Source organism: Narcine bancroftii, chromosome 5 (genome assembly GCF_036971445.1).
Source record: "Narcine bancroftii isolate sNarBan1 chromosome 5, sNarBan1.hap1, whole genome shotgun sequence".
Lineage (NCBI taxonomy): Eukaryota > Metazoa > Chordata > Chondrichthyes > Torpediniformes > Narcinidae > Narcine > Narcine bancroftii.
The window spans coordinates 205,076,042-205,099,448 of NC_091473.1; the positions used below are offsets into that span (position 1 = coordinate 205,076,042).

Below are 23,407 nucleotides of genomic sequence, written 5' to 3' on the forward strand. Positions count from 1 at the left end.
TGTCCAACAAGACAGTTCGTCATGTATTACGAAAAAAATCAGCAAGAGAACAGCTGTTGCTCTGGAAACTATTGCTGGACATCTTGTCAAGCCTTGAACTTTTTAAAATTGCATGTTTTGCTGTGGTTTTTACAATACATAATGTCTCTAAGCACACTCAGAGAAACTGAAATTTATAGATATATAATCGCAGTGTGGATAATGAGGAATCCAATGGTGCTCAGGCCAGAGATATTTGGATGTAAAGATACAGTTTGTGAGCTGACCAGTCAACGATCAGACCATGGTAGGAAACATCGTATATATTTTGTTTTGCAATGACGGCATCACCCCAGAAACTCCCATTAACAGAAAAATACCTCATGGGGTGGGGACTGTGGGAGCCTTTATTTAAAAACGATAAATTGGGTAATTTTTTGTCCTGACTCCTCCTGGCTATTGTTACAGGGATCCAACGCAGGCACTTGGGGCTCCCGTTGAAAGAGAACATGAGCAGGAATGGCATCCTAGTGTCAAACGTCAGCCCAAAAAAGCAGACGTTCCAGGTACATCCCGGATGTAGACCTGCTGGCCTGCCCCCTGCCTCACCATGGGGTAGCATGGTGAGAGGCACCTGGGCTCTGTGCCTGAGGAGTGCCCAAGCATGAGGCCAAGGCGCAGGATGTGCAAGCCAAGAGAGGGCTCTGGCACCTGATGGATGACCTTGCTCTGCCTGCTCGCAGACGTTGGTAAGGGCGCTCACACATTTGCTAGCTAAGCCGGAGAACCCAGCATAGGAGTTGGTGACCAAATAAATTCCTTTTTCTATCCTCCCCTCTGACACTGGGGAGCAGCTCCCACAGCACCCTGCCTCATTGGTAACACAATAACCCTGTTTGATCAGGGGTGCGGGGACTGGTGAGGTGTTGTCATTGAATTTGTCCAGCATTCGGACGGGACTAATGAATATATTGACCTACTTGATCAGTATTTTTTTTTACATGTTTTGACTTGTAACATACAAGTTATTGATTGTCTCATGAATGGCAAGTGGTGTGACCTCCAAGGGGTGGATTGTATTGGGAACCTGGAGGCAGGTAGAAGATTATTGCATTGCACACAGCCAGCAACTCCTCACTCCCCTTATTAATTATACCCGTTTGGATAGATTGATTAATGAAAATGACCAAATTACCCACCTGATGAAAAAATTAGGATGAACCATAAGTCAAGGCCGAGTGGATTTAATTTACAAGGAGGGACAGGTGATCCGGGCCACTCAGCTCTCCGCCCATCTTTGGTGGAATATTTGTAAGGGATGGTCCCCTAAAGCTAACACTCCACCCAATCGTCAGTATGATTATGAACTACTCCTTGCAGATGATGCCGCTTTAGTTGCCCATTCAGAGACAGCTCTCCAGCCCATGACGTCCTGTTTTGCGGAAAGTGCCAAAATGTTTGGCATGGAAGTCAGCCTGAAGAAAACTGAGGTCCTCCATCAGCCAGCTCCCCACCATGACCACCAGCCCCCCCACATGTCCATCGGGCACACTGAACTCAAAATGGTCAACCAGTTGATCTACCTTGGCTGCACCATTTCATCTGATGCAAGGATCGACAAAGAGATAGACAACAGACTCGCCAAGGCAAATAGCGCCTTTGAAAAACTGCACAAAAGAGTCTGGAAAAACAACCACCTGAAGAAACACACAAAGATCAGCGTGTACAGAGCCATTGTCATAACCACACTCCTGTTCGGCTCCGAATCATGGGTCCTCTACCGGCATCACCTACGGCTCCTAGAACGATTCCATCAGCGCTGTCTCCGCTCCATCCTCAATATTCATTGGAATGACTTCATCACCAACATCGAAGTACTCGAGCTGGCAGTGTCTGCAAGCATCAAATCCATGATGCTGAAGACCCAACTGCGCTGGGTGGGTCACGTCTCCAGAACAGAGGACCATCGCCTTCCCAAGATCGTGTTCTATGGCGAGCTCTCCACTGGCCACCGAGACAGAGGTGCACCAAAGAAGAGGTACGAGGACTGCCTAAAGAAATCTCTTGGTGCCTGCCACATTGACCACCACCAGTGGGCTGATATCGCCTCCAACCATGCATCTTGGTGCCTCACAGTTTGGCGGGCAGCAACCTCCTTTGAAGAAGACTGCAGAGCCCATCTCACTGACAAAAGACAAAGGAGGAAAAACCCAACACCCAACCCAAATCAACCAATTTTCCCTTGCAACCGCTGCAACCGTGCCTGCCTGTCCCGCATCGGACTCGTCAGTCACCAACGAGCCTGAAGCAGACGTGGACATACCCCTCCATAAATCTTTGTCCGCGAAGCCAAGCCAAAGAAGAAAGAAGAACTGTTACTCCTGATTATATGCCTATGGATAAGACTTAAGTGGCTGATATGGCAGGTAGAGAAGACTGAAAGAAAGGTACAATACAAGTTGTTAAAGGTGGCTGAAAGTGCTAGAAGGGGAGAAGGAGAAAAGGACACATTTATTTAGTGGAGTTAGGTATGGGATGTTGATCTCTGGATCAACAAGGAGGAAACTGTGAAGGAAAATGTGAACACAAAGGGTTAAGGGTTCACTCATAAGTTGCTTACAAGAACATACAAGAGTCAGTTGCAGGGAGTCACGTGATGGAGTAGTGGCCGGTCGGGGAACTCCAGCCCTCTCCGGAAAAGTTTTAAAAAAACACAGAAAACACAAAGGCACAAACATAAAACTTAAAATAAAGTGAAAGTAAAGGTGGGAAGAAAATGGCAACGAAGAAAGAAAAGTCGAAAGCAAAGGGAAGAAGAGAAGAAGAAAGGACGTCGGAAGAAGAAGGTGAAGGCCTTACCTGTCCGAGGAGGCCCGCCGCGGAGAGAGAAGCCCGCTCCCTAAGGTCAGTCGAAGTCCCGAGCTCGGGACTACAAAAATGGCTCGCGGAGCCAAGTAAAAGTGCGCAACCGCGCATGTGCGATGCGCATGACAAAAAAAACGCTGACGGGAGGGGGGACCAGCTGAGGAGTCGATCTCCACAGCTGAGAATGACAGCTACAACACAACAACAGGAAGAGAACATAGAAAACAATGAGAACAAGAAAGAAGAGAGTAAAAAGAAAACAAGGAAACAACAGATGACCAACCCAGAGGAAGAAGAAGAAGAAGAAGATAGAGAAATGGAAGAAGAAGGGAAAGGCAAGACAATGGATATATATTTTTTTAAAGAATATATGGAATCAGTAAAAGAATGGCAATCACAAGAATTTAGTGAAATAAAAAGAATTAAAAGTGCAGAAGAAAAAATGAATAGATTAGAGATGGTCATGTCAGATATAGGAAAAAGAGTGGACAAGGTGGAAGAACGAGAAACAGCCGTAGAAATGGAAGTAGAGGACTTAAAAAAGAAATTAGAAGAATCTAATAAAAAAGTTAAAGAGACACAAGAACTGTTAGCTCAGAAGATAGATATAATGGAAAATTATAATAGAAGAAATAATATAAAGATAGTGGGCCTTAAGGAAGATGAAGAAGGCAAGAATATGAGAGAATTTATAAAAGATTGGATCCCCAGGGTCCGAGGAAGACCAGAATTACAGGAAGAAATGGAAATAGAAAGGGCACATAGCCCCGAAACCACAGCCACTACAAAAACCAAGATCCATTTTAGTAAAATTCCAAAGATATACAACGAGAGAAAATATATTGGAGAAAGCAATGAAGAAATTAAAAGAGGAGTCGTGCATGCGCGGTTGCGCACTTTTGCTTGGCTCCGCGAGCCATTTTTGTAGTCCCGAGCTCGGGACTTCGACTGACCTGAGGGAGCGGGCTTCTCACTCCACAGCGGGCCTCCTCGGACAGGTAAGGCCTTAACCTTCTTCTTCCGATGTCTTTTCTTCTTCTCTTCTTCCCGTTGCTTTCGACTTTTCTTTCATCGCTGCCATTTTCTTCCCACCTTTACTTTCACTTTATTTTAATTTTTGTGTTTGTGCCTTTGTGTTTTCTGTGTTTTTTTAAAACTTTTCCAGAGAGGGCTGGAGTTCCCCGATCGGCCACTACTCCATCACGTGACTCCTCCCCGGGTCTCCATCTTGACAGCATATTACAGGAGCACAACGGAGTGTCCGGTATGGGCGCAGCGCACACGCGGGATGGTTGCTCCCAAGCATCAGACTGGAGTACAGAGGTTCATCAAAAGGCAGCAAACATCACCGGGATTTCCCTTTCCTCCTACTGATGGGAGCTTTGCTGAAATAGGGCTCCAAGAATTATTGAGGACCCTTTCCATCCAGCATACAATATCTTTGACCCACTGCCATCAGGAAGGAGGAACAAAATCAGGGCTGCCAGGCTGGGGAATGGCTTCTCCCCACAGGCTGTGGCATTCATCAAGCCAAAATATTAATATATTTAAATGATCTCTTAACGGGATTATTATGTGCTGTGTACTGTGTGTGCGCCGTGGTCCGGAGAATGTCACCTCCTTCTGAGTAATCAGATGAACTCCCGACAACAGCCATGTCAAAGACCGCTCTGCCCGCAGCCGGGAAACATGCAGCGGTCACTCAGGAGGGTGTCCGACTCTCAGCTGAATATCACATGGTGGAGTTCGGAAATGCAGAGCTGCACCTCCCAGGAGAAGATGACTAATAACCGGAGGAAGAAGCATGGCACCTTCATTGAAGTGTGGCCACCGACCCTGAGGGTCAGAGGGGTACAGATATGATCTATACCCCTTCCCCCTTCAGGAAAAAAAAATTCAGACACAAACTCTCCTGACAGATGAAGAAAGAAGAGACTAAATTAAGGTTGTGGTACAGGCAACCTGTGTTTTAATTTTCAGTCTTTAATTTTAATTTTTAGTTTTATTTTTCCTTTTATGGTTTATTTAGTATCTGGGGAAGGGGGAAAATATTTCTGTGTGTGTGTGTGTGTGTGTGTGTGTGTGTGTGTGTGTGTGTGTGTGTGTGTGTGTGTGTGTGTAAATAATGTCTTACATTGTTTGTATATATTTGCTTGAGTTTTTTAAAAAATAAAATATAAAAAAAAACATTGATGTAAACTTCCTCTGCACACTTTGAATCCTCTCTGTAGTTTGATGACCAGAACTGCATAATACTCCAAATTTGGCCTCACCAATGTCTTAAATAACTTTACTATGCGATCCTGCACTCAGTACTTTGATTTATGAAGGTCAATGTGCCAAAAACTCCCTTTACAACCCTATCCACCTTTGATGCCACTTTCAGTGAATTATTTAGCTATATTCCCAGATCCCTCTGTCTGCACTCCTCAGTATCCTACCATATACAGTGCATGTCCTACCTTGCTTTGTCTTTCCAAATTGCAACACCTCATATTTGTCTGCATGAAATTCCATCTGCCATTTTGCATTCTATTTTTCCAGCTGGTTCAGTTCCCTCTGCAAGCTTTGAAAACCTTCCTCACTGTCCACTCCACCTCCAGTCTTAGTGTCATCCTCAAATTGGCTGATCCAAATCCCCACATTATCCTCCAGATAACATTTATAGAGGACAAACAGCAGTGGGCCCAGCACCAATCCCTGAGGCCACACCACTAGTTACAGGTCTGCAGTGTGAGAGGCATCATCCACTCCACCTCTCTGCTTTCTCCAGTAAAGCCAATGTCTAATCCAGTGGTTTTTAATCATTTTTCTTTCCACTCACATCCCACTTTGAGTAATCCCTCTGCCATCGGTGCTCTGTGATTAGTAAGGGATTGCTTAAGGTGGGATGTGGGTGGAAAGAAAAAGTTTGAAAACCACTGTTTAATCGTCCCTCATTGACTTGTTATGTGCACAGTTTCTTAACTCCAATGGGCCAATGACCATTTTTCCCAAGAAACATATTTCAGTAACAACTGGGTCTAGAGCAGTGGTTCTCAACCTTCCCTTCCCACCCACATCCACCTTAAGCAATCCCTTACTCATCAGAGAGCAAAGATGGCAGAGGGATTACTTAAAGAAGGATGTAAATGGAAAGAAAAAGATTGAGAACCATTGGTCTAACCCGATTCGTTCCCTCCTCCTGACTACCAAGTGAGTGAGCAGTCTTGGTGCCTCCCTCCTCTCCCACCCACCCCTCCCTCCTTGACCCTTGACGGAGGACGGGGTTGGGGGGCCACTAACCAGGCTCCAACCTCAGACCGCGCCCTGCTCCAAGCTTAAGGTTTGGTAAAGTGAAGGGCGGGGGGGGGGGTGAATGTGGGGTGTGAAGGGAGGGGTGCCCATGGATAAGGAATCTGGGTCCTGTTGCCTGGTCAGCTTCACTGGTGGTGCGACAGGAACCCCAGGTTAGCCTGTGCTCTTCTTCATGTAAGTTATGGGGAAAGATTGGAGCGAGGGATTATTCTCCTGGTGCGTAGAATCTGAGAGGATTGGGGGGGGCCCCTTACAGTTTATAAAATCAGGAGGGGCATGGATAGGGTGGCCAGTCACAGTCTTTTACTCCCAAAGTGGGGAGAGAAGACTGTGGGTGTCCAGTCCCCATTGGGATTCACTCCCCGGTGAGGTAAGAGGGTGACACACCACCGGGTAGAAGATGGAGAATATTACTCCCCCCTTCCCCGGAGGGCACCATGGGGGGAAGACACGGTGGTCGCGGCCCCAGGGGTGAAGATGGAGTGGTTCCCAGCTCCGGCCGAGAACTTGGGACGGCAGGGATAAGTGGGGCCTGCTTATTAAATTTAGACACACAGCACGGTAACAGGCCATTTCAGCCCACGAGTCCGTGTCGTCAAATTTACACCAAATTAACCTACACGCCTGGTACATTTCAAACGGTGGGAGGAAACCGGAGCCCCCGGTGAAAACCCATGCAGACACTAGAAGAACGTACAAACTTCTTACAGACAGCATGGGATTCAAATCCTGCTCCCGATTGCTGGTGCTGTTACGGTGTTGCGCCAACCGCCACATCAACAATGCCACCCTGATTTTCATCGAGTCTCTCGAATGGCTTTTAGGGGAGGGAGAGGGGAATGGTGGGGAGGCTGTAAGTCACCTACCTGGGCTTGCTGACGGGATGTTGCTGTTTATTGGCCCACCGGATGAGGCGGAATCCTGCTGCGTTCGGCCTGATCCTGGGCCCCAGCAGGGATTGGGCCTGCTGGGCCACAGGGGAGGAGTCCTCCTGGTTCAGGGCGGTCTGCCAGAAGAGTAGCGGGTCCCGGAAGAAGAGGTGCCAGTGCAAGGAGATGAAGTCCCGGATGGGCATGGCGGAGTCGGGGAGAGGTCCATCCATCCTCCCCTCCCCCTTCTCCCCTCTGTGGAGTGCGGGGCCTGAGAGGGACAGGTGATACAGGGGTGGGGGAGGGGAAAAAGGAAATCAGGGAAGATGAAGAGGTTCGCACCCGCAGGGGAAGATGGAAGGGGTCGCACCCTGGGTGGGGTGGAAAACAGAAGTGGTCACACCCTAGGGGGGAAGACAGAAGGGGTTACACCCTTGGCGGTGGGGAGATGGAAGGGGTCACACACCAGAAAGGAAGACGGAAAGGGGGAGGAGGAAGGGATTCCACCTTAGGGGAAGAGGGGGGGGTCGCTCTCCTGCTGGGGCTAGGATGGGAGAGGGTCTGGCTGCCATTGGGGTTCATGCTCTGAAGGAAGAAGAGGTATGTGCCCCCGGGGGGAAATAGAGGGAGTCGCCCCCAAGGGGGGAGAATATGGTGGATGGTCACGGCCACTGGGGGTGCAGATGGATGGAGTTGCGCCCCGGGGGGGGAAAGACAGATAGCATCGCACGGCCTGTGGGGGTAGAGGGGATCGCGAGTCTCACCACACAGAGCGAAGGCTGCTCCTAGCTGGGGCAGCATTCTCAGCCTGAGGTGGAGCCAGGAGAAACGTAGATCGAGCAAGAGGGACTGAAGCCGGGGGGACTCCCCTGCCTTCACCTGGGGGGTGGAGTAGGTGTGGGATGGGAAAGGGAAGACATGGGGTGAGGCAGTGGGAGAGACGGGAAGGAACGGAGAGTGGAGGAGTGGAGACAAATGAAGATGAATATAAACAAACTAGCATTAACCTCCATGGTGCCTCCCCCTCTCCTATTCCCCATCTTCCCTTCCACCCCATCGCCTTCCTCATTCTATCCTCTGCCCGTTCCACCCACTCCCTGTCCCATTCTCACCCTCCCCATCCTCCTTCCCCATTCCATCCCCCTCCACATACTCCCCTCGCCACCTCCTTTGACCCACTTGGTGATCTGACCCCTGCCCCTTCCACACACACACACACACACACACACACTCTTCTTCCCCACCCTCCCTTCCCCACCCATAGACGGTTTTTGCTGAGGTACCAACAGGCACACACACTGCCTATGTGCGTGTGCACACTCACAAACTTGCACACATATGCCTGCATATACGCACAGACACACACACAGACATGCACCTGTGTGCCTGGACACAGGCACAGAAACACACTCATACACAAAGTACAGAGCCTGCGCATATGGTACACAGCCACGTGTGCCCAACTACATGCACGGATACACAGGCTCCTGCACAAAAGGACACACACATAAACACCCCTATTCACACAGGCACACATAGTACCTGTACAGAAAGACACATGCACTTCCACACAGATATACTCACTAGCAGCGTGTGCACACACTAAAACATTTGCACAAGCACACACTCACATGCCACCTGTGCACATAGACACACACATGCATGCATACATACATACTGCCTGCGTGCACACAGTCACACACACACAAATACCACTTGCACACACACACACACACAGACGCTCTCCTGCATAGACACAGAGACGTGGTCTTCCGAACACACATGCAGCCATGCGTGCTCCTGCACACAGAGCAGATGCCAATACCAGGTGCAGGGGGAGGTCGGCAAGAGCCTCAGGGTCGGGCTGAAAGAAGGTCCGGTCGCCAGAAGGGTCAGTCAGCCTCCATAGGTGGGCTGTTGGAAGAAAGACATCGCATCAACTCAGTGTCCCAGGCCGGGGTGGGGAGGAGGGGGTAAGTGCAATGGATCGTGAGCCCATGGGGGTAAAATGGGATCCCTCAACCCTCACCAGTGGACGTCTCGTGCTCCATTCGCACCACCCCCTCCCGAGACAGTGAAAAGCACTCACCAGCCAACAGCAGATGGCATAGACGTGACTTGATCTCCCTCTGAGAACCAATCGCGGTGCGTGACCCACTCCCAATCCCGGACCATCTCCTGATCTTGGTCTCGTCACGGAGGTAACGCTGATCAACAGCTCGACGAAGCAGTATAGAGGTCAGGCGCAGGCGAGAGGTGGTAGTGTCCGCAGGTCTCCACATCCCAGTCACACTGCAGGGTGGGTAGGGAGGGGGAGAGAGAAGAGAGGGGAAAGAGGGGTAAAGGAGGTGAGGGGGAAGAGAGAGAGAAGGGGGGAAGAAAGGGGGAAAGAGATGGGGAGAGAGGGGGAGGCAGCAGGGAGAAAGGGCAAATGGGAAAGGGGGGCAGGGGGGAAAAAGGGGAGAGAGAAGGGAGAAAGGGGAGGGGGAGAGAAGAGGGAGAGGGGGGAGAGGAGGGAGAGAGCAGGGGGAAAGACCAGGGGAGGGGGAAGAGTTTGGGGGTAGAGTTCAGGGGGGGGGAGAGAGAAATTTGGGAGAGGGAGAGAGAGTGGGAGAGAATGGAGAACAGGTAGAGAGTAGAGGAGTGGAGAGGGGGGATTTGAGAAGGGGGGTGAAGGGGAGACGGGTGAGACGGCGGTAAAGTGGAGGGCAGAGAGAGGGGAGGGACCTCCTCCCGTCTCCCCCACCCATCTCCCTCCCTCCCTCTCCTCAATGCCTCCCTGCATCCCTCCCCATCGAGCCACCATCCATTCCCTCTCCCCACTCTCTTCCTCCCCATCTCCCAACACCCTCCCGCCCACCCTCCTCCCCACTACCCCCTCCCATCTCTTCACTCTCCATTTCACCACAATCTCTACCTTGTCTCCCCATACCCTCCCCATCGCCTGCCCTAACCCATCATTCTCTGTTCCCATTCCCATCTTCCTCTCCCTCCCCCATATCCAGTCTCCTCACTCCCTCTCCCTCCCTCTCATCCTCTCCTACCTCCCGCCTTCTCTCCACTCTCCCACCCATTCCCCAATTCCTCCCGTCTCCCTCCCATCTCCCTGCCCACCCCTCAGACTGCCTCAGTGTCATGGATTCCCTGACCCTCTCTTTCTCCACTGATCTGGACACAATTCCCCACACCCATAGCCCATCACACGTCAGGCCCAGGACCAGGGGAGGGCTAGGGTTACCTCTCCAGGCCTCGCAGCAGACGGGCGAATGTTGCCATGGAGATGGGGCTGCTGGGCTGAAGTGTCTCCCTCATCACTTCATTCCAATGTGGAAGCGGTTCCGCCCCATGCAGGCTCCAGTGGGTGCATAGGATGGCGTATAGGTCTCCCTCTCGCAAGCCTGTCATTCAGTGGTGGGTTGTCGTGGGGAGAGGAGGGAGATATTGTGAAAAGGTGGAATTGGAAGGTGAGATGATCTCCTTGACTATGGCTAGGAATCCAACTTCAACGGCGAGGTTATAGAAGTGGAAAGAGATGGAGGCCATGAATGGTTGCACCCCCCCCCCCCCCCCCCCACTCTCCTGTGGTTGTGTGATGGGACGGTGTGGAGGGAGATTCACTGTGTCTGTCGCTGGGCGGGTGTGACAGGTCGGTGCAGAGGGAGCTTCAGTCCGTGTCCTTCTTTGGGAGTATGTGACAGGATGGTGCGGAGGGAGCTTCACTCTGTGTCTGTCCCCGGGAGTATATGACGGGATGGTGCAGAGGGAGCTTCACTCTGTGCCTGTCCTTGGAGTGTGTGACGGTACAGTGTGGAGGGAGATTCACTGTGTGTCTGTCCCCGGGATTATGTGACGGGATGGTGCGGAGGGAGCTTCACTCTGTGTCTGTCCCCGGGAGTGTTTGATGGGATGGTGCAGAGGGAGCTTCACTCGGTTTCTGTCCCCATGACTGTATGATGGGATGGTGCAGAGGGAGCTTCATTCTGTGTCTGTCCCCAGGAATGTGTGACAGGACTGTGCGGAGGGAACTTCACTCTGTGTCTGTCCCTGGGAGTGTGTGATGGAACGGTGCGGAGGGAACTTTACTCTGTGTCTGTCCTTGAGAGTGTGTGATGGGATGGTGCGGAGGGAGCTTCGCGCATTCCCAGACCTCTCTCGTTGATGCTCAGGGAGACCAGGGTGACGTGCACCATCTCTGTTCCAAACTCCTGCTCCAGCTTCCCCAGGATTAGCTCCAGCATCTGGTGCAAGGTGGAGGGAATCTCGCGGATCCTCTCAGTAACCTGGGACAGGAGGGGGACACAGGGTCATCAAATTGAACCCGCTGTGAGTTGGGGTGGGAGTCCATGGTCAAAGGTCAGGCAAATCACCACCTCCCCCGCCCCCCATTTACCTTCTCAAAGACCCCGAAACTGCGGAGATCCTCCGAGGCCATCTTCAGGAAGAGCGGCTGGTCCGAGTCCTTCTTCCCCATCAGGAGTCTCATCTGGCGTGAGGAGACGTGGGAGGGGAAGAGAGGGGAAGTGTAGGGGAGAGGACAAGAATGGGAGGGGGGGGGCGAGAACAGGAGAGGGAGGGGGTATGGGGGAGAGAGAACGGTAGAGACAGGGGGGGAGGGAGAAAGCACAAGGGGACAGAATGGGGCGAAGAGAGCAAGGGAGGAAGAGAGAGAGTGAGAGTGAAAAGGGAGAGGGAGGGGGTCAGAAGATGGTGGAGAAGGAGAGGAGTGGGAGGAGGAGTGAGGGGGAGAGGGAGAATGGGAGAGATGGGGCAAAGGGTGGGAGGGGATGGAGAAAGGGGTTAGAGAGAGGGCAGAGAGAAGCAGGGGTGGCGAGAGAGATGTTAAAGGTAGTGTAGGGAGGTAAGAGGAACACCCTTGTACGCAGGATCCATACCCTCAGAATGTGGAATACATCCTCCGACTTCCTCCCCATCCTAACTTTTCTCCCTCCCTCCACCTCCTCCCCGACTACCCTCATATTCCCACCTTTTTCTTGTTCAATTCCCTCTTCACCCTCTATCCCTTCTTCCTCCACCCCTACTCCTTCCTCCTCCATCCTTCTCTCCCTCCTCTGCCATCCCTACATCCCCCTCTCTCTCCTGACAATCCTCCCTTGCTCCTGTGACACGCTCCCTCTCTCCCTGATGCCTCTTAAGGGCAATCCAGTCCAGACCTGGTTGTTGAAGGCCGATTCATCCAGGCGCTTGCCGTAGATGGCCAGACTGCGGCGTACGACCTCTGACCTGTCCAGACGGTCCAGAGGTCCGAGCTGGAAGGTCACAACCTGCTGATGCTTGGCCAGAACCCGGTGCAGTGGGGAGTCGTCAGTTACACTGAGCACCACTGTAATGCCCTGTAGGTGGGGAGGCAGGACACATACAGGGTCAACTGGTAGGGGAGAGAAAAGGGTGAGGAGGGGAGTTAAATGGGGTGGGGGGAAGAGAGGTGGGAGGGGGAACAAGAGGGGGAAGAGAGACGGGAAGGGGAGAGGGGAAAGGGAGGAGGATAAAGTGGGAGAGAGTAGGCGGGTGGAGGGAAGAGGGGTGGAAAGCAGGGAGGTGGGACAAAGGTTGGAGGCGAGTGACAGAGAGGGAGAGAGGTGGGGAAGAGATGGGAGGATGGAGGGAGGGGGGAGGGAGGGTAGGGAGGAGATGGGGAGGGGAGAGGAGTCAGAGAGAGGAGAGAGAGCAGGAAAGAGAAGCCAAAGAGAGTGAGAGGAGAGAAGAGAGAGCGGGAAATAGAGGGGAGGGCGAGGTGAAAAAAGAAAGAGAGACTGAGACTTACCAGTGGGATGGGCTCAGGGACCCAGTCAGAGGATGGGGCCCCTCCTGGCCCCAGCAGGCGTTCTGCCCCATCAATCAGCACAACCAGCCGGGTGGGGGTCTGGCGTCTATCAGGCGAGCTCAGCAGCCGGTGAAACAGTGACACCAGGGACCTGCGGTGGGAGCAGGGAGAGAGCTCAATCTGGGAACCCGAGACCGGCTTGCCCACCCTCGATTCCGCCCTCTCGTCCCCTCCTCTCCCGCCCACCTGTAGCCCTGCAGAAACCAGGCCTGCTGTGCGCCCCTGTCCAGTTGAGCACAGGCTCTGCGCAGGAACCCTTCACCATCCTGCGCTCCCTCTGTCGCTTCCGTGAAGTGGTACAGTAGGTCACATTTGCCCCCTGTCTCTTTACCGCGGAGGTGAGTGATGAGGCCAGCCTGCGAAGGAAAAATATAATGAATCGAATAGAATTGGATGACACCTCCCACCCCTAACCTGTGCACTGAGATGCAGCCAGAGTAAACCCCTAGGTAGCCGCAGCAAGGCGTAACATTGTAAGTGTGGGGTGGGGTGTAACGGTGAGAGGCAGCGAATACAGAGGGAAGGAAAGGGTGAGGGAGGGAGAAGCGTGGGACGGAGAGAGGAGGGGAAGGTCGTTCCTCACCATGAAGGCAGTCTTGCCTTGGCTGGGCTGTCCATGGAGGAGCAGCAAGCGGCCGTCCCCGTGTTGATAGATGGCAGCCGACACAGCCGACAGCAGTCTTGACCTGCCGCAGAACTGGCTGCTTCGGCATTCAAGGAATCGTTCCTGCAGGGTATCCTCGTCTCTGGCTTGCTCCAGGGTGGGCTGTGCCTGTGGCAGGATCAGGAGGAGGCAACAGGTCAGAGAAGTGGGGGAATCTGACCAGCCCACCCTCCTTCCCGGATAAATCTCTCCCCTCGCCATCACCCCCCATGTCCTGGATAAATCTTTCTCCCTCCTACCTTCAGGATAAACCTTCCCCTTGCTCGTTTCACATCCTGCATAAGCCCCCCCACCCACCATGTCCCGGATAAACCTGCTCCCCCCACTCTTGCGCCCCAGATGAACTTCCCTCTCCACTTCGCTGATAAACCTTCCCCCTCCCCTTACCCAACCCAGAAAACCTTCCCCCGTCCCAGATAACCCATCCATTACCCCCACCACTTCCCTGTCTTGGACGAACCTTCTCGCTTCCCCCTCCGGCGACCCAAATGAGCCTTCACCCCCTCTCCCACACATCTAGGGAGAGAGGTGAGGGGAGGGGGGTGGGGTTTAATTTCTCCTCCCACCCCAGCCCGCGACTGGGGAGAGGTGAGGGAGTGGGTTTAATTCCATGGGATTGGAGGTGGGTTTAATCCCCTCTGGGATTGAGGAGAGAGGGTGTAGTGGGAAGAGATGGGTGTTTAAACTCTGGGACCTGGCTGACATAGATTGGTGTCAACGGGTTGGGGGTCAGTGGGGATGTGGTCCATCGGTAGAGGGAGGGAGTTCTGACCTGGCAATGTTGATCAAGTATTGCCCCCCACAGGTAGCGCAGGACGTTGTTTCCGAACTCCTCTAGCCCTCCAAGGTAGGGCATCCCGTGGAATTGTCCTCTCCATTCGCTGCTGTAGCTGAGGGCGGAGAGGGTGCAGAGGGTTTGTGAGTGCGCAGGACAGACAGGACCCCAGCCCCTGCACCTGAACACTCGATCTGTAGAGCACCAGAACACACACCTCTCCGAATGCAGATTGTCTGCGGGAACACAGACTATCCATCTGAACATGGGAACACAAACCGTCTCCCACTCTGACAAATATGGCAATGAAATGACTTGAACACAGCAATGCACACCATCCACCTGAATGCAGGAACGCAAACTGTTCACACCCACCACAAACGCTAGCAGGGACTCACACCATCCAACTGAACGCAGGAACCCAAACTGTTCACAAATGCGGACAGCAATGCATACCATCCACCTGAATGCAGGAATGCAAACTCTTCACACCCGCCACAAACGTGAGCAGGAACACACTCTGTCCACCTTTATTATTAAAATTTTTTATTTTTCACACTATAAACCACATTGATCAAGAAACATACATTTTTCTTTTCAAATATATACAGTGTCGTTTTCTCCCCCCCCACCACATCCCATCCCACCCTCCCTACCTCCCCTCCCATTCATTTAAAGTTCAGAATCTAAGATACATTAAATCCGTCAAACAATGTTGTCACTCAATAAAAATAAACAAGAAATTCCACTGAGTCAATTCTTTTCATTTCCTTCTCTTTCTGTCATTTTAGGTGGTAGATGTCCCCGGTAGGTTTTCTCTATTGTGTTTCATGTATGGTTCCTATATTTGTTCAAATATTGTAATATTATTTCTTAAATTATATGTTATTTTTTTCTAATGGAATACATTTATTCATTTCTATATACCATTGTTGTATTCTCAAGTTATCTTCTAATTTCCAGGCTGACATAATACATTTTTTTGCTACATCTAGGGCTATCCTAACAAATCTTTTTTGTGCACCATCCAAATCAAGTCCAAATTCTTTGTTTTTTTGTTACTTAGGAGGAAGACCTCTGGGTTTTTTGGTATATTGCTTTTTGTCATTTTATTTAATGTCTGGTATAGATCTTCACAAAATTTTTTCACTTTTTCACATGTGCAGATTGCATGAATTGTTGTTCCCATTTCCTTTTTACAGCGAAAACATCTGTCAGATACTGTTGGGTCCCATTTATTTAACTTTTGAGGTGTAATGTATAGCCTGTGTATCCAGTTATATTGTATCATACGTAACCTCGTGTTTATTGTATTTCTCATAGTTTCAGAGCATAGCTTCTCCCATGTTTCCTTCTTTATCTTTATGTTTAAATCTTGTTCCCATTTTTGTTTAGTTTTACCATTTATTTCCTCATTCTCCTTTTCTTGCAGTTTAATATACATATTTGTTATAAATTTTTTGATTATCATTGTGTCTGTAATCACATATTCAAAATTACTTCCCTCTGTAACCTCAGATTGCTTCCCAATTTATCCTTCAAGTAGGATTTCAGTTGGTAGTATGCCAACACTGATACGTGAGTTATATTATATTTATCCTTCATTTGTTCAAAGGATAATAATTTATTTCCTGAAAAGCAATTTTCTATTCTTTTGATCCCTTTTTTCTCCCATTCTCTAAAGGAAAGGTTATCTATTGTAAAAGGGATTAGCTGATTTTGCATCAGTATTAGTTTTGGTAATTGGTAATTTGTTTTATTCCTTTCTACATGAATCTTCTTCCAAATATTGAGCAGATGATGTAATACTGGAGAATTCCTACGTTGTACCAATTTTTCATCCCATTTATATAATATATGTTCAGGTATCTTCTCCCCTATTTTATCTAGTTCTAATCTAGTCCAATCTGGCTTTTCCCTTGTTTGATAAAAATCTGATAGGTATCTTAATTGTGCGGCTCTATAATAATTTTTAAAGTTTGGCAGTTGTAAGCCTCCTTGTTTATACCATTCTGTTAATTTATCTAGTGCTATCCTCGGTTTCCCCCCTTTCCATAAAAATTTCCTTATTATTTTCTTTAACTCCTTGAAGAATTTTTCCGTCAAGTGTATTGGCAATGCCTGAAATAGGTATTGTATCCTTGGGAAAATGTTCATTTTAATACAGTTTATCCTTCCAATTAGTGTTAATGGTAAGTCTTTCCAATGCTCTAAGTCGTCCTGTAATTTTTTCATTAGTGGATAATAATTGAGTTTATATTGATGGCCGAGGTTATTATTTATTTGTATACCTAGGTATCGTATTGCTTGCATTTGCCATCTGAATGGTGATTCTTTCTTAAATTTTGAGTAATCCGCATTATTCATTGGCATTACTTCACTTTTATTTGCGTTAATCTTGTATCCCAACACTTCTCCATATTCCTTCAATTTCTTATGTAATTCTTTTATTGATATTTCTGGCTCAGTTAAGTATACTATAACGTCATCTGCAAATAAACTGATTTTATATTCCTTGTCTTTTATTTTTATCCCTTTTATTTTATTTTCTGTTCTTATCAATTCTGCTAGTGGTTCTATAGCTAACGCGAACAATAAGGGCGATAGTGGGCATCCCTGCCTTGTTGATCTGCTTAAGTTAAATTGCTTTGATATATATCCATTTATTGTCACTTTCGCCAATGGCCCCTTATATAATGCTTTAATCTAATTAATATATTTCTCTGGTAAACTGAATTTTTGTAGTACTTTGAATAAATAATTCCATTCTACTCTGTCAAAGGCCTCTGCGTCTAAAGTAACTGCTACTGTTGGAGCTTTATATCCTTCTACTGCATGAATTAAGTTAATAAATTTACAAATATTGTCTGTTGTTCGTCTTTTTTTAATAAATCCTGTTTGGTCTAGATTTACTATTTTTGGTACATAGTCGGATAATCTGTTTGCTAATAGTTTAGCTATTATCTTATAATCTGTGTTAAGTAAAGATATTGGTGTATATGACGCTGGTGCGAGTGGATCTTTCCCTGTCTTTGGTATTACTGTAATTATTGCTGTTTTGCATGAATCTGGTAAGCTTTGTGTTTTATCAATCTGGTTGATTACTTCCAGGAGGGGAGGAATTAATAAATCTTTAAATGTTTTATAGAATTCTATTGGGAATCCATCCTCTCCTGGTGTTTTATTATTTGGCAGTTTTTTTATTATCTCTTGTATTTCTACTATTTCAAATGGTTCTGTTAATTTATTTTGTTCCTCTATTTGTAATTTTGGTAGTTCAATTTTAGTTAAAAATTCATCTATTTTGTCTTCTTTCCCTTCGTTTTCAGTTTGGTATAATTGTTCGTAGAATTTTCTGAAGTTTTCATTAATCTCCGTTGGATTATATGTGATTTGTTTGTCTTTTTTCCTTGATGCCAATACCATTCTCTTAGTTTGTTCTGTCTTAAGCTGCCATGCTAGAATTTTGTGCTTTTTTTCTCCTAGTTCATAATATTTCTGTTTTGTCTTCATTATGTTCTTCTCCACCTTATATGTTTGTAGTGTTTCATATTTTATTTTTTTATCTGCCAATTCTCTTCTTTTAGTTGTGTCTTCCTTCATTGCTAATTCTTTTTCTATATTTGCTATTTCCCTTTCCAACTGCTCTGTTTCCTGATTGTAGTCCTTCTTCATCTTGGTTACATAACTTATTATTTGCCCTCTGATGAACGCTTTCATTGCATCCCATAGAATAAACTTATCTTTCACTGATTCCGTATTTATTTCAAAGTACATTTTAATTTGTCTTTCAATTAATTCTCTAAAATCCTGCCTTTTAAGTAGCATGGAGTTTAATCTCCATCTATACATTCTTGGAGGGATGTCCTCTAACTCTATTGTCAATATCAGGGGTGAGTGGTCCGATAATATTCTAGCTTTATATTCTGTTTTTCTTACTCTGTCTTGCATACGAGCTGATAACAGGAATAGGTCTATTCTTGAGTATGTTTTATGTCTACCCGAATAATATGAATATTCCTTTTCCTTTGGGTGTTGTTTCCTCCATATATCCAAAAGTTGCATTTCTTGCATCGATTTAATTATAAATTTGGTTACTTTGTTCTTTCTGTTAATTTTTTTCCCAGTTTTATCCATGTTTGAATCCAAATTAAGGTTGAAATCCCCTCCTATTAGTATGTTCCCTTGCCTGTCTGCTATCTTCAAAAAAATATCTTGCATAAATTTTTGATCTTCTTCGTTAGGAGAATATACATTGAGTAAATTCCAAAACTCCGAATATATCTGACGTTTTATTATTACATATCTCCCTGCTGGATCTATTATTTCCTCTTCTATTTTAATTGGTACATTTTTACTGATTAATATAGGTACTCCTCTAGCTTTTGAATTATATGACGCTGCTGTTACATGTCCTACCCAATCTCTCTTTAATTTCTTGTGCTCCATTTCAGTTAAATGTGTCTCTTGCACGAATGCTATATCAATTTTTTCTTTTTTCAGTAAATTTAGCAGTTTCTTCCTTTTGATTTGGTTATGTATTCCGTTAATATTTAAAGTCATATAGTTCAACGTAGCCATTTCATACTTTGTTTATCTTTCCTTTCCGTTTCCTCATCATCACCTTTCCTTCTTATCCATTTCTGCTTTCTTGTTTTAAACACTTTATAAGACAACATTTCTAAAACATCAAACATTCCCCTTATTCTCCTATATAAAATTTCTTTAACCCCACTATCCCCTCCCCTTCCTGAGTTGCCCTTTATCCCTTGTCGGGCAACCACATCTCCCCTCTCCATTTGGATTTGCGAATTAACTCGCAAGCGTCAATTGATTTCGCAGTGACCGTAACTCCTCCCCACCCAGCCCCCACAGAAAAGATTTCAATTTACATATATAACAGAGGTCACTCTTTTAATTCCCTCCTTACTTCCTCTGTTCCCTTTCATTCTCTTATGAATTCATATCTATACTCTATATATTTTCCTTTAAATACGGATATACTCATGTGCACACATATATACATACACACACACACATATATATATATATATATATACCCATATACACACATACATATAGATCGTGGTCATTTTTACTCTCGTTAAATGTCTTCATCTCTCTGTCTGTTTTGTAGTTGTTCTGCAAATTTTCGTGCTTCCTTCGGATCCGAGAATAGTCTGTTTTGCTGCCCTGGAATAACTATTTTAAGTACCGCTGGGTGCTTTAGCATAAATTTATATCCTTTTTTCCATAAGATCGCTTTTGCTGTATTAAACTCCTTTCTCTTCTTCAGGAGTTCAAAACTTATGTCTGGATAGAAAAAATTTTTTTGATCTTTGTATTCCAGTGGCTTTTTGTCTTCCCTTATTTTCTTCATTGCTTTCTCCAATATATTTTTTCTTGTTGTATATCTTTGGAATTTTACTAAAATGGATCTTGGTTTTTGTTGTGGTTGTGGTTTAGGGGCTAATGTTCTGTGTTCCCTTTCTATTTCCATTTCTTCCTGTAATTCTGGTCTTCCTAGGACCCTGGTGATCCAATCTTTTATAAATTCTCTCATATTCTTGCCTTCTTCATCTTCCTTAAGGCCCACTATCTTTATATTATTTCTTCTATTATAATTTTCCATTATATCCATCTTCTGAGCTAACAGCTCTTGTGTCTCTTTAACTTTTTTATTAGATTCTTCTAATTTCTCTTTTGTCCTCTACTTCCATTTCTACGGCTGTTTCTCATTCTTCCACCTTATCCACTCTTTTTCCTATATCTGACATGACCATCTCTAATCTATTCATTTTTTCTTCTGTACTTTTAATTCTTCTTTTTATTTCACTAAATTCTTGTGATTGCCATTCTTTTACTGATTCCATATATTCTTTAAAAAGTATATATCCATTGTCTTGCCTTTCCCTTCTTCTTCCATTTCTCTGTGTTCTTCTTCTTCTTCTTCCTCTGGGTTGGTCATCTGTTGTTTCCTTGTTTTCTTTTTACTCTCTTCTTTCTTGTTCTCGTTGTTTTCTATGTTCTCTTCTTGTTGTTGTGTTGTAGCTGTCATTCTCAGCTGTGGAGATCGACTCCTCAGCAGGTCCCCCCTCCCGTCAGTGTTTTTTTGTCATACGCGTCGCGCATGCGCGACTCCTCTCGCATGCGCGACTCCTCTCGCATGCGCGGTTGCGCACTTTTACTTGGCTCCGCGAGCCATTTTTGTAGTCCCAAGCTCGGGACTTCGACTGACCTTAGGGAACGGGCTTCTCTCTTCGCGGCGGGCCTCCTCGGACAGGTAAGGCCTTCACCTTCTTCTTCCAACGTTTTTTCTTCTTCTCTTCTTCCCGTTGCTTTCAACTTTTCTTTCTTCGCTGCCATTTTCTTCCCACCTTTACTTTCACTTTATTTTAATTTTTATGTTTGTGCCTTTGCGTTTTATGTGTTTTTTTTAAACTTTTCCGGAGAGGGCTGGAGTTCGCCGACCGGCCACTACTCCATCACGTGACTCCTCTCACACTCTGTCCACCTTAACGCAGATATGCCAACTATTCATACTGGCAACAAATGCAGGCAGGAATGCACACCGTTCCCCTGAACACAGGTACGCAAACTGTTCACACCCACCTCAAACGCAGGCAGGGGTGCACTCCATCCACCTGAACACAGGAATCCACTGTTCAAACCCACCTCAAATGTGGGCAGGGACACACTCCATCCACCTGAACGCAGATATGCAAACTGTTCATTCCAGCAACAAACGCGGGCAGGAACGCACACCGTTTATCTGAACATTGGTACTCAAACTGTTCACACCTGCCTCAAATGTGGGCAGGGACAAACTCCATCCACCTGAACGCAGATACGCAAACTGTTCATACCCCCACAAACACAGGCAGGGATGCACTCCGTCCACCTGAACACAGATACGCAAACTGTTCATACCGGCAACAAACGTGGACAGGTATGCACACTGTCCAGCTGAATGCAGCAACACAAACTGTTCACAGTCACCACAAAGGCAGGCATGGACGCAAACGGCCACCTCAAGGAATGAACTCAAACAGTCCACCTGAATACAAACCTTTCCCTCCGACACTCATATTTTCCACTGGGGAAGGGATAAGTCGGGAGAGAATTAAATCGCGCTCTCTCTCTCGCCGTCTCTCTCACTTGCCATCCCTCACACTTGCTCTACCTCGGTATCCTGATGCCCCTCTTCATGTGACTCTCTCCCCCTCCCTGTGTTTCTGCCTTTTGCTCCACCTGCCTCTTTACCTCGCAATGTCTCTCTCATTCTCTTCTTCCCTGTGGCTCTATTCCTCTCTCTCCCTCCCTATCCCTGTGTGTGTGTGTGTGTGTGTGTGTGTGTGTGTGTGTGTGTGTGTGTGTGTGTGTGTGTGTGTGTGTGTTGCTCTCTCTCCTCCCCCCCCAATCTGCCTCTCATTCTCTTTCTCTCTCCCTCTCCCTCTTTCTCCCCGTCTCTCCGCATTGGCGTTTGTACCTCGTACGCTGCTGGATAATCGCAGTGCTGGGTTTAGACTTGGTGAGGCCTTAAACTACGTAAAGCTGAGAGGCCCCCCTTGTTAAAAAAAATTATGCCAGAAGATCTCACAACCCTTGAAAAAAAAATTAAAATTTAAAAATAAAATAATTTAAAAAAAAATAAAAAAAAATAATATATATATATATATAATTAATTACAAAATTTTGAAAATTTTAAAAGCCTCCCCAAAAATTCTGAATTAATTTTGAGGCCCCTGTGTTTTGCTTTATTTATGCCTTGTAGAGAACCCCTCTCTGCAACTGGACCCCGAACTTGTTGATTGAAATACCAACTGCCTGTCTGCGTTGGTGGCAAGACCTCAAGGCCCATGACACCGAGCACTGGCACGTCACAAGACCGCATGCTTAGCCGTCTGCTGTTCACTCTGCTAACTCGCAGCTGGACTGCCAGGTTTGGCTCCAACAGAATCATCAGGTCTGTGGCTGGCACAACACTCGCTGGCCTCATTGGCGGGAGACCGATGGGCTTGAGCTGCGGTGCAAGAGCAACAACTTGAGCCTCAGCGTGGACGACACATAAAGGAGATGATTCAGGAGCATGAAGGACCCACTCCCCACTCCATCGCGGAGAAAGCAGGGAGCACCACGTTCCTTCGCGTCCTTTTAAAGGACGACTCATCCTGCACCTCCTCATTAGCCAGGAAGGCAAGGCTACTGGTCACTTTGCTAGCAGCCCAACAGACAGTGTCCTGGCCGGCTGCATCATAGTGTGGTATGGTGGCTGCAAAGCATCAGATTGGAGGTCAGTACACAGGATGATTCAAACTGCTGAGAAGACCACTGGGGTCTCCCGTCCCTCCATCGACGATATCTACAAGGAGCGGGGCTTAAAGGGGGCACTGAGGACCCTTATCATCTTTAAGGAAGGGGTACAAGGGCATCAAAACCAGGACTGCCCGGCTGTGAAACAGCTTCTTCCCGCAGTGGCAAGACGGTTGAACAATCCTAGCAAGCTGCAAATTAATTTTTTAATATATTTATGCAGTTTGTCCGCAGGGTGTCCATCTTTACCTCGGGCGAGACTTGCTGAGTTACTCTTGCATTACTGTGTTTTTAACTCGGGTGTTCTGTGTGTGTGCACTCTGCTCCAGAGGATCGTTGTTTTGTCGAGTTGTATATGTATATGCACTGGGTGGGTCACGTCTCCAGAATGGAAGACCATCGCCTTCCCAAGATCGTGTTATATGGCGAGCTCTCCATTGGCCACCGTGACAGAGGTGCACCAAAGAAAAGGTACAAGGACTGCCTAAAGAAATCTCTTGGTGCCTGCCACATTGACCACCGCCAGTGGGCTGATATCGCCTCAAACCGTGCATCTTGGCGTCTCACAGTTTGGCGGGCAGCAACCTCCTTTGAAAAAGACCGCAGAGCCCACCTCTGACAAAAGGCAAAGGAGGAAAAACCCAACACCCAACCCCAACCAACCAATTTTCCCCTGCAACCGCTGCAACCGTGTCTGCCTGTCCCGCATCGGACTTGTCAGCCACAAACGAGCCTGCAGCTGACATGGACATTTACCCCCTCCATAAATCTTCGTCCGCGAAGCCAAGCCAAAGAAGAATATG

The 23,407-nt window shown here is 47.4% G+C and overlaps 1 protein-coding gene across 13 annotated transcripts in view; it reads right to left on the bottom strand.

Annotated features, from left to right (window-relative positions):
- tep1 (telomerase-associated protein 1) overlaps nt 1-23,407 on the bottom strand; it is a 127,856-nt gene that overhangs the window by 45,592 nt on the left and 58,857 nt on the right. For all 13 annotated transcript variants that reach the window (XR_011358232.1, XM_069940811.1, XM_069940809.1 and 10 more), the window contains 12 exons: nt 14,289-14,406; nt 13,436-13,624; nt 13,039-13,208; nt 12,793-12,943; nt 12,182-12,361; nt 11,401-11,493; nt 11,158-11,290; nt 10,249-10,408; nt 9,100-9,302; nt 8,836-8,924; nt 7,775-7,889; nt 7,008-7,281 (listed from right to left, as the gene is read on the bottom strand). Coding sequence is in view for 12 of the 13 variants with exons in the window: in XM_069940811.1 (XP_069796912.1) it covers nt 7,008-7,281; nt 7,775-7,889; nt 8,836-8,924; nt 9,100-9,302; nt 10,249-10,408; nt 11,158-11,290; nt 11,401-11,493; nt 12,182-12,361; nt 12,793-12,943; nt 13,039-13,208; nt 13,436-13,624; nt 14,289-14,406 (1,875 nt within the window). In the remaining variant the exon portion in view is untranslated. The remainder of the gene's footprint in view (nt 1-7,007; nt 7,282-7,774; nt 7,890-8,835; nt 8,925-9,099; nt 9,303-10,248; nt 10,409-11,157; nt 11,291-11,400; nt 11,494-12,181; nt 12,362-12,792; nt 12,944-13,038; nt 13,209-13,435; nt 13,625-14,288; nt 14,407-23,407) is intronic.